Source organism: Myodes glareolus, chromosome 8, assembly GCF_982192425.1.
Source record: "Myodes glareolus chromosome 8, mMyoGla1.1, whole genome shotgun sequence".
NCBI lineage: Eukaryota > Metazoa > Chordata > Mammalia > Rodentia > Cricetidae > Myodes > Myodes glareolus.
In genome coordinates this window covers 76,023,585-76,036,675 of record NC_142033.1, presented here as the reverse complement: position 1 = coordinate 76,036,675, position 13,091 = coordinate 76,023,585, and the positions used below count along the sequence as shown (strand labels likewise).

Genomic DNA, 13,091 nt, shown 5'->3' with positions numbered 1-13,091 from the left:
AATACAATAAAAGGTCCAGATATAAACCCATGCAGTTATAGTCATAACTATATTTGCAAAGATGGCAAAATAAGCAAACAAACAAAAACGCACTGAATATAGTCTTCAATAAATAGTGCAGGACAGTTGTACCTCCTCATATAGAAGAATGAAACTAGATTCCTATCTCATGCTGTACAAAACTCCCAATGGATCAAGAGCTTTAAAGCAAGACTTGGAATTCTGAAACTCTTAGAGGCAAAGGCAGGGAAAATACCTAAGATCTAGGCATAGGTGAGGACTTCCTGAAACAGACTCGGTAAATAATGCCAACAACTGACACTAGAACCTCATGAAACTACAAACAACACTAGAAAACCTCTGCTCAGCAAAGGAACAGTTAGTGAAGGGGCGGCCCACAGACAGAAGAAAGCCTTTGTCGTCACACATCCGACTGAGAACTAATGTCTAAAATTGGAAAGGAACTAAAGGTAAAAAATAGACAACAACAAGCAAAACAACCCCATCAATAAATGGAATAATGAAACAAATAGAATTCTCAAAAAATGAAATACAAAATGGCCAATAAATGTCAAAAGATGTTTAATGAATTAAAACTACATGGGGAGTGGCTGGAGAGACCAATGGAAGAATGGTCAAGTGTAGCCAGGTGGTGGTGGTGCACACCTTTAATCCCAGCACTTGGGGAGGCAGAGGCAGGCGAATCTCTGTGAGTTTGAGGCCAGCCTGCTCTACAAGAGCTAGTTCCAGGACAGGCTCTAAAGCCACAGAGAAACCCTGTCTCAAAAAAACCAAACCAAAACAAACCAAAACAAAAAAAACCCAAAAAAAAGAATGGTTAAGTGGCTGCTTTTTCAGAAGACTGGGGTTCGGTTCCCAGCACCCACATGGCGGTTCACAACTGCCTGTAACTCCAGTTGCAGAGGACCCGACTTCCTCCACTGACACTAGGTGCACGTGGTGCACAAACAGTAAGGAAAACACCCAGACACATAAAATGTTTTATATTAAAAACAAACAACAAAAACTACGTATAGAGTCTGTCTTGCCCCGGTCAGAAGCAGTCTTTATAAGTAGGTCTGGTGCACACCCCTGACACCAGTGTTTGGGGAGGCAGAGGCAGGAGGTGATGGGCTGAAGAGACCCATGTTCAGCCCTAGCACTCATGTCAGGTGGCTTACAACCACCTGTAACTCTAGCTCCAGGTGACCTAACACCTTCTGGCCTCTGTGAGTACCTGCATTCATCTGCCTACTAGACAGACAGACAGACACACACACACAAAGAAGTAAATCTGGGGCTGGAGAGATGGCTCAGAGGTCTTGAGTTCAATTCCCAGCAACCACATGGTGGCTCACAGCCATCTATAATGAGATCTGGTGCCCTCTTCTGGCATGCAAGCATACATGGAAGGAATGTAGTATACATAATAAATGAATAAATAAAAAAAAAAAGAAGTAAATCTTAAGAAAAAAATCACAAGTATAAGGAAAAACAGGCAATGGTTCTCTAAAGATGGCTCAGTGGTTAAGGTGGCTTTTGCAGAAGACCTGGGTTCGAATCCCAGCACCCACCTGGCAGTTCACAACTACCTGCAACCCCAATTCCAGATGTGACACAATCTTCTGGCATCTGCACACATGTGGCACACATACATATATTAACTCATACACACACACATACACAGAATAAAAATTGATAAAATAAGTAACAAATGCTGACAAAGATGAGGGCAAAGGGGACCCTATACACTGCTGGTGAGAATGAAAGCTACCCCAGCCACTGTGGAAATCCTTATGAAGGGTCCACCATATGACCCAGCTATACCACTTGTGGAGATTTACCCAAAGGACTCCAAGGCAGCCAGCATTGAACAGCAATGATTATTGCAGCGCCATTCACAGAAGCTGAGTTACAGATACATGAAGTGTCCACCAATGGAGAACTGCATAAAGGAATGTGGCATGTAGACACACTGGAACTAATACAAGCAATATTCTCAAGCATGTTTTTTAATAGTTAAATTTTTCTGTTTTATTTGTCTTAAAGATTTATTTATATGTATTGAATCCTCTCGAGCTGGAGTCATAGGTGGTTGCAAGCCCCCGGATGTGAATGCTGGGAACCAAACTTTGGTCCTCTGGAAGAGCAACAAAAACTCTGAACCAATGAGCCATCTCTCTTCAGTCCCAAGATTTGTTTATTTTATGTTATTGTTACTTTATGTTTATTTTATGTGTGTCTAAGTGTATGCCTCAAGCATATTTTTAAAAAGATTTTATGTAGATATGTGTTGACATGAGAATGAGGTGTTTTATAGTATTTTAAATTTAAATAATCCTTGTTTACCAACTTGTTATCGATAGCATGTTTCTGACATTTATCCATGTTGGCATATGTACCTCCAGCTAGTTCACTTAAAATGGCATAGCAGAATTTCACTTTATCAATAAGATTATATTCTTAAGGAGACAGGGTTTACCAGGGAAAAGCTATGTAAAATAGCATGTCAAAACCTAAAAAGAGTGAAACAACAGCCACATTCTTATTCAAATAGTTATTAAATTTCCAGTGCAGTGATGACAAGACAGCTGGTCAACAAACTATCCTGCTTTCTACTATAAATCTCAGTATGGATAGGACACCTTGAACCAGCTCAGTCAACCTGACCTAATTCATTCCTCCGCTTAGTTCACTCAACAGTGAGTTGAACTTGGCAATAATATCCTAAGTGTCTACTATGTGTACATGGAAATGAGCACTTAGGGGGACCCATCCAGGCACAAAACACAGGAGATGAAGTGACCCCTAAGTCTGGTGCCTTGTACTACTTACTATGTGAAGAAGCCTCTGATGTAGAGCCTGGAATTCAGCCTTGGGATTTGGACACATAGGCATAATCAGGATAAAACTGGGCTTGGGGCTGGGGAGCAGGCCTTTAATCCCAGCACTTGGGAGGCAGAGGCAGAGGTGAGAGGTGGATCTCTGTGAGTTTGAGGTCAGCCTGGTCTACAGAGTGGGTTCCAGGACAGGCTCCAAAGCTACAGAAAAACCCTGTCTCAAAAAACCAATAGAGAGAGAGAGAGAGAGAGAGAAAGAGAGAGAGAGAGAGAGAAGGAGAGAGAGAGAGAGAAAGGAAGGAAAGAAGGAAGGAAGGAAGGAAGGAAGGAAGGAAGTCCTTCATAGATATTTATCTGAGGGACAAGAACATACAGACTCTGTCCAAAATTTGTCAGTGCAGACAATAAACCCTGGCAGATTTTAAACTCAAAGCGTGCGCACGCGCACATGACCTGTTTATACATTTCTCACCATGTAGACTAGCATGGTTTCTAGCTTATGATCCTCCTGCCTCCACTTCCTCAGTGCTGTTGGGGGCTTGTGCTATCACGGCTAGCCCTAAGGTCTTCAAAGTATCTCTGCAAGGAGAATTGTCCTTTCATCAGCTCCAGATAAGCCTCAGCCCAACTTGAAAACCTCTTTACTGTCATGGCTGAATACTTCCGTGACAGACCCTCATTACAATGATCTGGGCAGATGAGCCCTCCCCGCTTTCTCACCTGCATGATGTCGATGGCCATCGCCTGCGTCTGGACCCCCTCCACATTGTTCATCAGCCAGTGCACCACCTCAGCACTGATGAAGCAGCATGGTGCAAGGCCTTTCTGCTCAGAGAGCAGCTGGACTCCTGTCCTGAATTCCATGAGTGAGCAGGAAATATGTGTCCAGCGGCAATAAGGAAAAAGAAAAGGTGAGAAGTAAGGGCTCTCCACAAGAGCATGTACTGTCTGAAGGGAGGATTCTCCATAGAACTCCTAGGCTGAGGGAAATCTCCATGACAGGATAAAAGAGCTGAGAGAAAGACATCCAGAAAACACTTTATCTGTCAGGCATTCTACTAGGTAGTTCATGTGAGAATTTAATCATTTCATTAATCATGTGTGTAAAAACTCATGGTAAGGACTGGCAAAAAGCTCAGTACATAAAGGTGCCTGCCACCAAATCTGACAACTTAAGTTCAATTTCTGTTAGCCACATCTGGAAGGAGAGGATCAACTCCTGCAAGCTGTCCTCTGACTTCCATAAGTGTTATGGCATACAGGTCTACTAGCTCTCCACAAATCAGTACATAACATGTGACTTTAAAAAAAATCTCATTTTACACCTTTAATCCCAACACTAGGGAGGCAGACACAGGCAGATCTCTGTGAGTTCAAGGGTAAGTCTGGTCTACAGAGCGATTTACAGAACAGCCAGGGCTGTTTCACAGAGTAAACCCTGTCTTGAAAAACAAAAACCAAAACCAACAAAATTTCATTGTATAACCAAGGTAACAGAGGCTCAGGGAGGTCAGGTGACTTGTCCAAATCTCACAGATGGTAAGTGGCAGAGTAAGGTGTAAATCTACCCACCCACACCATCATGGCAAGCCTTCCCTCAGGTACCTTCTACCCTTGCTCCATAAATGTGCCTAGTAACTTACGAGGGATGCTTCATGGCTTCCAGAATCTCCACCAGGGTAGAGGATGATGTCAGAGAGCTTGCTACGTGCTGCTGAGAGCTGTAACACAGAATATAACAAAGCAACATGGCACACACGCCAAGAGTGGGTTTTTATTTCAGTGCTGTGGGCTGAACCGAAGACCTCACTTGTGGTGAACAAGTGTAATTCCTCTAAGCGCAACTAGCCCACATTACCTCTGCTTCTTCTAGAGTCAGATACCAGGTCAGTATTGAAACTGAAGACAGGGAAAATTCTGGATTGTTATATCCAGAGAGGCTAGTTCACACTGCATTCCTATTTCCAAAGTATGTATACACATTTTAAAAAGGCAAAAGTGATTTTGTATCTAAACACAGCACCCTTAAAAAAAAACCATCTCCCTCTCAATCACATTTCTCTTTCATTTTTATTCTTTTATTTATATTCTTGCCCGTGGAAGTCAGAGGAAGGCTCTGGATCCCCTGAAACTGGAGTTACAGGCAGCTCTGGGCCACCTAATGTGGGTTCTGGGACTCAGCTCATGTCCTCTGAAGAGCATGGCAGCTCCTAAGCAGAGACACATCTTTACCTCCATTAATATTTCTTCCCAGAAGACTTAGGCTGCTCTGATTTTGCCTGCAGCCTCTCACATATTACTTAGCCTTGGCCAATCAAAGAGTTGCTGTATGATAGTTTAGGTGAGAACTTACAGGAAAGAACCTAGGAATTATCACTAATCAGCTGTAGGACCCCTGAATTTTCTTGAATTTTATTTCTTTACCTGAAAACAGGGACAGTGTTGTTCATGTCTTTCAGGATAGTGTGGGGCTACCATATGTAAAACAAGGCACAAGACTGATATACATGGTGCCTAAAATGTAGTCAACACTGAAGCAAGTCAGAATAGCTAAATGAACTAGTGAAGGTCCAAGAGTTGGGAAGCATCGGATTCCAGATTTCACTCAAGTGAATCACATTCCAAAGTCCTGCTCTTTGCACCACCTGTTGCCCAAGTTCTGCCTTGAAGGTGTGACAGTGCTTAAAACACGCTTAAGTCAGCTGTGGTGGCGCCTGCCTATAATCCCAGCGCTCCAGAGGTTGGGTTGGGAAGACCATGAGCTTGAGATCAACTTAGGCTATGTGGAAAGACCTATTACATCGATGGGGTGGGGAGGTAAGAGATTAATATTCAGCAGCTGAGAGGCCCCACCAACCTAACTAGTTAGTTCTGGGTCTCAATCAGAAACTCCTCAAACTTCTCCCTTTCTTCTGTTCCTCAGTCTTCTGGATGTTTATTTTGGGAGGCAGGGGGTTCAGGACCCAGTACATCATTGCAGATTCTCAGGCCCTGTGTTAATAAAAACCTAAAACCAGAATCTCAGGGTTAGAAAAAGCCTTCAAAGGCCTTTGAAGAGAATTTCCTCCAAATCCTGCATCTGAGTTCAGTCAAGAAAAGGCCTTCCATTTGCGAACACCTTCAAAGGCAGGGAACTCAGCTTCTCCCAATGCAGCTGAATCCACGGCTACTAAGTTCCTATCGTGACAAGGAGTGTACAGTGTCACTTTCGGTCAGGGGTCCTGCTTCTGCAGGTCTTCTCACCTCCAGCCTACACTCCAGTCCCTCTTTCTTCCAAAGCAGACAAAAGCCTCCCTCTCTACCCTCCTGAGCAGTGAGGAAGCACACGGCTATACTCTCCTCATGCACACTGAGCAGCCCCTCCAATCTCCTGCATGTCCAGGACCAAAGGCAGCTGGGAGAGAGGCAGAGCAGGACCGAGCAAGCATCACCTCTCCTAGCCAGAACGAACACTCAGTGGTGGATGCAGTAGAGGCAGAAGCAGTCCAGGGCTTACGGCATAAGGAAAATCAGATTGCCGACAGAGACAAACTCATGGATATCCAAGAGCACTGGCTGCTCTCAGGGAAAGGGGTGTAAAAGTCAAAATTCTCAGCTCATATAGCTAAGTCTGCTCAGTCAGTACAGTGAGGCACAAAGAACAAAGTAAGTAGACCTGCCACCCATAGCCAAGAAAGAAAGAATGTTTCTCAAAACTGACAATGGCATCAAAACCTAGGGCCCATAAACATGTACAATTACCCTGTATGTGGTTGTCTTTGTTGGTGGTGGGTTTTTTTTTCATTTTTTTCCCTTGAGACAAGTCTCATACACCCCATGCTGAACTCAAACACACTATGTAGCCAAGAATGATCTTGAACTGTTCCTCCTGCTTGTTTGACAAGTGCAGGAATCACAGCTATGTGACACGATGCCTAGTTTAAGAAAGCATAAGGACTAGAATTCAGAGCTTCATGTGTGCTGGGAAAACACTCTACCAAATGAGGTATATTCTCAAGGCCCTGACTGAAAAAAAAAAGTGTGGGGTGGAGGAGGATCTCCAGACAGAGTTTATCCTGAAACTCACTCTGTAGACTAGGCTGGCCTTTGAACTCAGAGATCCACAAACCTCTGCCTTCTAAGTCCTGAAACTAAAGGTGTACACTACTTGCCTGGATTCTGATTAAAAATCTAAAAAATACTTTTACCTTTAAAAAAAAACCACTGTGTGTGTGCGTGTGTGTGGAGAATTTGAGGTCAGCCTAGTCTACATAGTGAGTTCTAGGACAGCCAGAGCTACATAATAAAGACACCCTGACTTAAAAAAATAGCAGGGACATTTACTAAGCAAATGAGGAACAGGCAGTACCCTTCTCCTATGAATTCTTAGGAACAGGAAAAGAAAGGCCTTGTTTACCCACAATGTGTGACTCATCCAGTGTTAGCGCATTTTCTTACTGATTGCATGCCATTGTGTGCAAAGCATCATGCTTTGGGCATCATCATGACTAGGACTGATATCATGTCTGATACTTTCTACATCGTTGAGAGAACACAGATCTCCCGCCTTGCCACTTGGCTGTGAAGACTGACTCCTTCAGGGCCCCACATATTATCTGTGGCAGCTAGAATGTGACCCAGAGCTCTGGACTCACAACTACTATGCTCTTGATTAAACTTTTCCCAACCAACAGTACCATCCGTTTGTCATTCTGAAGCTCACCTGCAGTCAGAGTTTGCAGAGGAGAAGGCCTGTTCTCCTATGTTCTGGGAGTTCCCAAGGGTTTGGTTGTTACCTCTATCCATGGACTGGCATGTGCTGACCCCCAAACTGGCACTGTCCGATACCAGAGCAGCTGTTTGGTCCACAGATGCCTGCAAAAGGGTAAAAAATTAACAGATGGATCTAAAACTAATCAAAGGAAACAGTAAATAAACTATCCCCAGTTTATTAAGTCAACAGACATTAGATAGATATTCATTCACATACATTAAAGCTATTTACACATATGGTTTGTTCCACTCCTCCCATTCTCAGTCCCCATTGGTCCTTGTTGGAAGAGTCAAAGGAGTCTAGGGACCAAACCCAGTACTGGTGCATTGCCTTGTCAGAGAAATTAAGGATTTACACCCTCTAAACCAAGGCAGACAGAGGTCAGCAATCACAATAATCCTAAAACCAAGGAAACCACTTCAGTACCAGAGTCAAACCAAAAAACTGACAGACACCAAAGGAAATTCCCCATGAAAAGAACACAGAAGGCTAGGCAAAGCAGTGCACCCCTTTAATCCCAGCATTTGTTGGCAGGCGGATCTCTGAGTTTGAAGCCAGCCTGATCTACACAGAGTTCTAGGTCAGCCAGAGCTACACGATGAGACTCTGTCTCAAAACAAAGAAAAGTCAAACCACAGAAGTCAAAATCACCCCCAAGAAGACTGAGAGGAGGGGGAAAAAAACTGGGAAAGGCAAACGGGTTGGTATCCTAGGAAGGATCTTCCATCCACGATGGCTCAGCCTTCCCACCCCTTTCCTGGATCTGTCAGTGGTGCATTCAGCTTTCTGACAGCCCAGGTTCAAACCTCAGAGGCATCTCTAAGGTCTCTCCTCTAGCTTCATCCTGAGAAGGCCTAGTTCTCTGTCCTCCCCTTGGGAAATTCCCATGCACTAGGCCAAGTTCCCCCTCCATCTGAGAAGGCTGGACAGGATCCTAACTGGCACTACAAAAGCAGCCCTTTTCCTGAAAACCACCTACAAGCCACTCCCATTTGCATCTTCCTAAAAAACAGTTCAACCTTGCTACCCTGCTACTCAGTGCTATCACACTGTGAACTCTACAGAACACATAGCTGACTTGTGATCTCAACACAGCACCAACTGTTCACCAAGTCTACCCTTCCAATCAAATAACCTTATCTGTATAGCACTGTGAGCTTTGTTGTCCTGTGGCTCCTTATCTCACTGACTAAACCCCCATCTCAGTGGGTGTTCCACCTTCAAATGCTGATCCCTGTTTCCTGATTAGTCCCACCCCAGCCCCTAAGAGACAGATTTCACTGAGCCTGCTGAGGAAGCTGCTCAGGAAAGTAGGCTACCTGCCTCACTTCCTCTAAGGGTCCTAACAGGCAGGCCCCACTCACCTAAAACCCTGCTGCAGCCCCTAAAGGTCACATCCCAGACCAAATGTTTATAAAGAATGGCAACACCTTTCAGAGCACTTCCAAAAAAAAAAAAAAAAAAAAAAAGAGCCTTAACTGACAGTTCTTGAATACACCCTTCAGACAGAGCCTTGTATTATTAGTTATCTTGTTAGATGATGTAAATATTGCTATTTCTAAAACAGAGCTTGTCATCTCAGTACTATTGCCACTTGGGATGAAACGAGTCTTTGTCTTAGGATGGCCTGTGCACTGTAGGAAGCTGAGCAGCAGCCCCACTCCCACGTTAGATGCCAGTAATACTAGCCATAGATGTGTCAAAAATACTTCTAGATATTACCAGCTGTCCCAGGAGATTAAAAAAAAATGCTCTGGCTCTAAAAGAACCACTGTGCTTTCTTGCAGCAAGGCTCAATGATTTAAAAAGCAAAGCAAAACAAAACAACACAAGAAAAAGTCAACTATGTAGGCTTCCATGGGCGCCATAAATGCCCAGAGGAAGTACCGCAGGAGGCGGCCTGCAAAAACCACTCACCACCTGTGCACAACCACGAAGGCTTAGGATAGGTACCCACGCTAAATCAGAACAAGCTAAGTAAGGGAGACTGGGCCCAGCACTGAATATCTAAGAGTAGCTCACAAGGCCTGCTTTCTAGGTCCCTTTCATGGGGTTGACTGGGGAGCAGAGGTGTGGCTAAGGAGTCATCACTAAATCAGGAGTTGGCAAACATCTTCCAGATAATAAGCACATAGGGTTTTGCGAGCAACATCTCTGTTGTCACTATTCAGCCCTTCACAAGAACACTGAAGCAGCCATATGTGAACGAAAAACCAACCAACCTTAGAAAACAAAAAATCCCAAAAAGTGCTGGGCATGGTGATGAACACATGTAATTCCATCACTCAGGAAGCAGAGACAGGAGATCAATCGATCAGTACCATCCTCTGCTACATGGTAAGCAAGCTCTAGGCAAGACTGGGTGTGTTATGTCAGACCATGTCTTAAAAAGAAAAGGAAAAAAAAAAAGAAGAGGGCAGGGTGGGAGGAGGCACAGCTCTTTCCCAATAAAACTTTACTTACAAAAGCAAATGGTGGGCCAGGTTTGGCCCATGGTTGCCTGACTCCTGCTCTGTATTACACACAGTCTGTCTTTCATGGATGTACATTTTGCTCAGAGTGTAATATCAGAAAAAACTGTTTTTCTGAAAACTTTGTCATTTTTGTCAGACCACTCTGAGTCTTAGAAAGATGGTTCCCATACTTCTTCGGCTACTGGAGGCTTAGAGTTGAATTTAGTACAATGTTCTAGCTGCTTTACAAGGTCTTACCCTATAATTAATGTTTTTTCTTTTCTTGAATTTCCCTCATCTGGGCACATTTTTATGTGGGGAGGGAGAAAGCATTAATTGGACTTGATATATTATTTTAAAGAAGGACTTTGACATGAAGTTACAAGGGGGATGAAGGGGGAAGAGGAGGATGAATGGCTATGATTTAAATATACTATATTCATATATGAAATTACCAAAGAGCAATAAACAAATATGCATTAAATTGACATAATTCAGCTTTAATACTGATAGTCACCCTTTGGTGCCAAGACACCATTACCCTCAGAAATAAAATCCCATGGATGGCCAGGAGATGATGGCACACACCTTTAATTCCAGCACTTGGGAGACAGAGGCAGGTGGAACTGAGTTTGAAGCCAGCCTGGTCTACAGAGTGAGTTTCAGGCCAGCTTGGGCTACAAAGAGAAACCATGTCTTGAAAAACCAAAACCAAAACCAAACTAACAAATCCCATGAATGATCAAGTCTTTTTAAAGGCATAGTATTTGCAAATAACCTTTGCAACCTTTGCAAATCATCCTGAACGGGTCACAAGTCAACCTTCTGACATTGCAATACAGCACTGCCATCCTCAAAGCCACACTCTAGACTCACACAGCACAGTTACAAAACAAAACGCAGAATTTTAAAAAATTAAAAGTCTCCTAATGCTTCAGGTTTCTGATTTCGTGTTGGATGGAACTTATCCACAGCTGTCCTGCAGCATAGGCAGCCCATGGGCTGCAGGCTGGACACACGTGCATGAGTTTAAATCATCTCTAATGACGTAGAGTACCTAATGCAGAGAACAGCTGTGACAGCAACTGAACTGCTACACTACACCATTTAGAGGTCTGGACGTGTTCAGATTAATTTTTTTCTCCCCAACATTTCTGATCCATAGTTGATTGATTGCGGGAGGATGTAGAGGGTCAATTATACAAATTCTAACAGTGGTCGATGCTGACCGTATACTGATCACCTACCCAGCATCATGCTGTTTATTTACATATGCAAGATTAGAACTATGCTCATTTCTAAGCGTATAGATAGGTATTTTCCTTCTATAATTTATTTAACTGTATTTTATGTGCATTGGTGTGCGGGTGTCAGATTCCCTGGAACTAGAGTTACAGACAGTTGTGAGCTGCCATGTGCTCTTAACCACTGAGCCATCTCGCCAGCCCACACATTGGTATTTTCTATTGCTTTTAATGACTGGCAAAACAATATGTTCATTATAATTTGTTGAAAACATTTGTTATTTATAATATTCAAAATAACTAATAAAACAACATTTTAAATTACTATTAAAATAAATTACTATTTCTTCTTACAATGAGGAACTAGGTTCTAAAGCATAATTAATTCTAAAGCATAGTCAGTTCCAAACACCTCATTGGTATAGCATTGAAGCCAAGATTTGAAAGCAGGTCTCTCTCCACTGTATGTTGGAAAATTAACATAAAATGTGTTTTTATATTTTATAATAATAAAAATAACAAAGGCACCGGGTGGTGGTGGCACACGCCTTTAATCCCAGCACTAGGGAGGCAGAGGCAGGCAGATCTTTGTGAGTTCAAGGCCAGCCTGGTCTACAAGAGCTAGTTCCAGGACAGGCTCCAAACTACAGAGAAACCCTGTCTTGAAAAACAAAACAAAACAAACAAAAAAACCAAAGGCATGCAATTTAATTGTGTGTATATACAGGGAGATCCCTTAGTGCCTCTGGTTAAGAGATGAATTTTAAAAAAATACGTAATTTATTTTATTTTATATTCACTGGTGTATGTGTAAGGGTGTTGGATCCCCTGGTAGTGGAGTTACAGGCAGGTGTGAGCTGTCATGTGGGTGTTGGGAATGGAACCTGGGTTCTCTGGAAGAACAGCCAGTGCTCTTAACCTCTGAATCTTTCTGGACCAAGAGTTGAATTTCTAACTTATATATCTTTTTTGTTGTTGTTTGTTTTTTGAGACAGGGTCTCTCTCTATAACTCTGGCTGCTCTAGAACTCACTGTATAGACCAGGCTATCTTGAACTCAGAGGAGATCCATCTGCTTCTGCTTCAAATGTAAGCCACCACGCACGGCTTAATTTATATGTATTTTTTTCAATATCAGGAGAGACATTCATTCCTATGCACTCTCTATGGAACTGTCCTCTATTTACCATTTCCAGTTGTAGAACTTGTCCACCTTTGTTTTATAGGTAAATTTCACCACACAAAATAGACCTATTCGACTCTGTTGACTTTTCTTATATTAAATTCTAAGTCTAATGAAGAGTCTTCTTAGTCCAAAGTAAAAGACTTTGGGACTGGAGAGATGGCGGCTCAGTGGTTAGGAACACTTGCTGTCCTTCCTATGGATCTGGGTTGTATTCCAATTACCCTCATGTAGCCCACAATTGTCTGTAACTCCAGTTCTGTGAGATCCAGTGCATTCTTCTGGCCTCCAAGGCCACTGGGCACACATGTGGTACACAGCATACACACAGGCAAAACAACACCCACAGACATAAAATAAAATTAAAAGTTAAAAAATATATATATGGGCTGGAGATTTGGCTCAGTGGTTAAGAGCACTTGTTGCTCTTACAGAGGACCCAAGTTTAAATACCAGCATTCACACAGTGGTTCACAACCATCTGCAATTCCAGTTCCAGGGGACCCAATGCCCTCTTACAAGTATGCATGTGGTGCACAGATACACACTCAGTCAAAACAGTCAATACACATAAAACACTCAATACACATAAAACAGTCAATACACATAAAATAATAAA

The 13,091-nt window shown here is 42.9% G+C and overlaps 1 protein-coding gene across 10 annotated transcripts in view; it reads right to left on the bottom strand.

Annotated features, from left to right (window-relative positions):
- The window catches only part of Depdc5 (DEP domain containing 5, GATOR1 subcomplex subunit), a 124,838-nt gene that overhangs the window by 18,634 nt on the left and 93,113 nt on the right, over positions 1-13,091 (bottom strand). For all 10 annotated transcript variants that reach the window (XM_085692149.2, XM_087909159.1, XM_087909157.1 and 7 more), the window contains 3 exons: positions 7,543-7,694; positions 4,484-4,561; positions 3,561-3,693 (listed from right to left, as the gene is read on the bottom strand). In XM_085692149.2, the coding sequence (XP_085548275.2) occupies positions 3,561-3,693; positions 4,484-4,561; positions 7,543-7,694 (363 nt within the window). The remainder of the gene's footprint in view (positions 1-3,560; positions 3,694-4,483; positions 4,562-7,542; positions 7,695-13,091) is intronic.